Here is a 1,298-nt window from a genome sequence, read left to right on the forward strand (position 1 = left end):
CCCTATTCCCCTCTACCTTTCCCAGCTGTTGGTAACCATTACTCTACTCTCTGCTTCTATGAAGATCTGCTTACTTTTAATCAAAAGTCAGGATAATTGTATAATTACTAAGTGTTATAGAATTATAAGTGAAAATTACTTTACAAATGGCTATTACGGATTTCAAAAGTGCTAATACACTCTCGGAATAATTTCTAATGAAATGAAACTATACACAGACTAAAGGACTCCAAATAACTGAGTGCAATCCCAGTCTCTGGAATACAGTATGTGCTCAGTCAATATTTGCTGGATAGTTTAATGAAAGAATAGATCAATCACTCAGGTCAATGTTCTTGATAATAAGATATTCTAATTATACATTTAATAGTCCTTGTAGAAAACAGAAATACATTTGGGTTTATTTTCATTAACTCACAATATACATTTACCACTAATATGTACAAGACAATTAAACAATTATAAGCAAAATTAATAACATGGTGTTAATTAAATGTTAGGTATGTGAAAGAAATTTCATACAATTATAGAAAGTGATCATTTTATATAGCTTTATTCTTACCTAAACTGTAAATCTTTAAGTTTTTCATAGAGATTAGGTCTGCATGTTGCTTCTAAAACATTTTTTATTTTGGCTGTCTTGAACATTAACTCCTGTATGAAAGTACAACATGAAGCCATTGATATTAGAAATTTCTAAATTTTTCATCCATTTGGGGGATTAAAAAATAAAAAACAAACAAACAATGAGGAAGCAAGTTTGAGGAGACTTCTAGAACATCTGATGCCAGAACCGTTCACTTTTGCTTTTAAACTTGTAGATGAAGGTCAAGAACAATGTATAACCTCATGGTTTTTATCAAAATAAATGTGATAGGCACTTCCGCCATTCTAGGCCCACACAGAATTTCTCTCTTCTAAACCAAACAAAAAAGGAATAATGAAAGGAAAAGGAAGGGGGAAGGAGGAAAGAGAAAAGCAAATAAGAAAAGGAGGCATAGAGGAGAGAGGGAGAGACAAGGGGAGAGGGGAGCGGGGGACAGCACATTTCCATGTGCTCTCTGCGTCTCTCACGCAAAAGGAAAATAAAAACTGATGGTGTGATTTGTGACCAGTTTGCCCTCAGTCTTCTACTTATGAAGATGAACCTATTTCTGACTGCAGGAGCTGGCAATCTATGGCCTCTAGGATAAATACGGCCTGCTGTGCGTTTTTGTATGGCCCAGAAACAGAGAATGATTTTTACCATTTTACATGGTTGAAAAAATCAAAAGCATAATATTTTGTGACACATGAAA

The 1,298-nt window shown here is 34.1% G+C and overlaps 1 protein-coding gene across 1 annotated transcript in view; it reads right to left on the bottom strand.

The window, feature by feature from the left end:
* DNAH11 (dynein, axonemal, heavy chain 11) overlaps positions 1-1,298 on the bottom strand; it is a 364,599-nt gene that overhangs the window by 272,073 nt on the left and 91,228 nt on the right. The window contains exon 31 of the mRNA XM_008573669.1: positions 563-654. Within this exon, the coding sequence (XP_008571891.1) occupies positions 563-654 (92 nt within the window). The remainder of the gene's footprint in view (positions 1-562; positions 655-1,298) is intronic.

The sequence above is a fragment of the Galeopterus variegatus genome, unplaced genomic scaffold, assembly GCF_000696425.1.
Source record: "Galeopterus variegatus unplaced genomic scaffold, G_variegatus-3.0.2 Scaffold949, whole genome shotgun sequence".
NCBI lineage: Eukaryota > Metazoa > Chordata > Mammalia > Dermoptera > Cynocephalidae > Galeopterus > Galeopterus variegatus.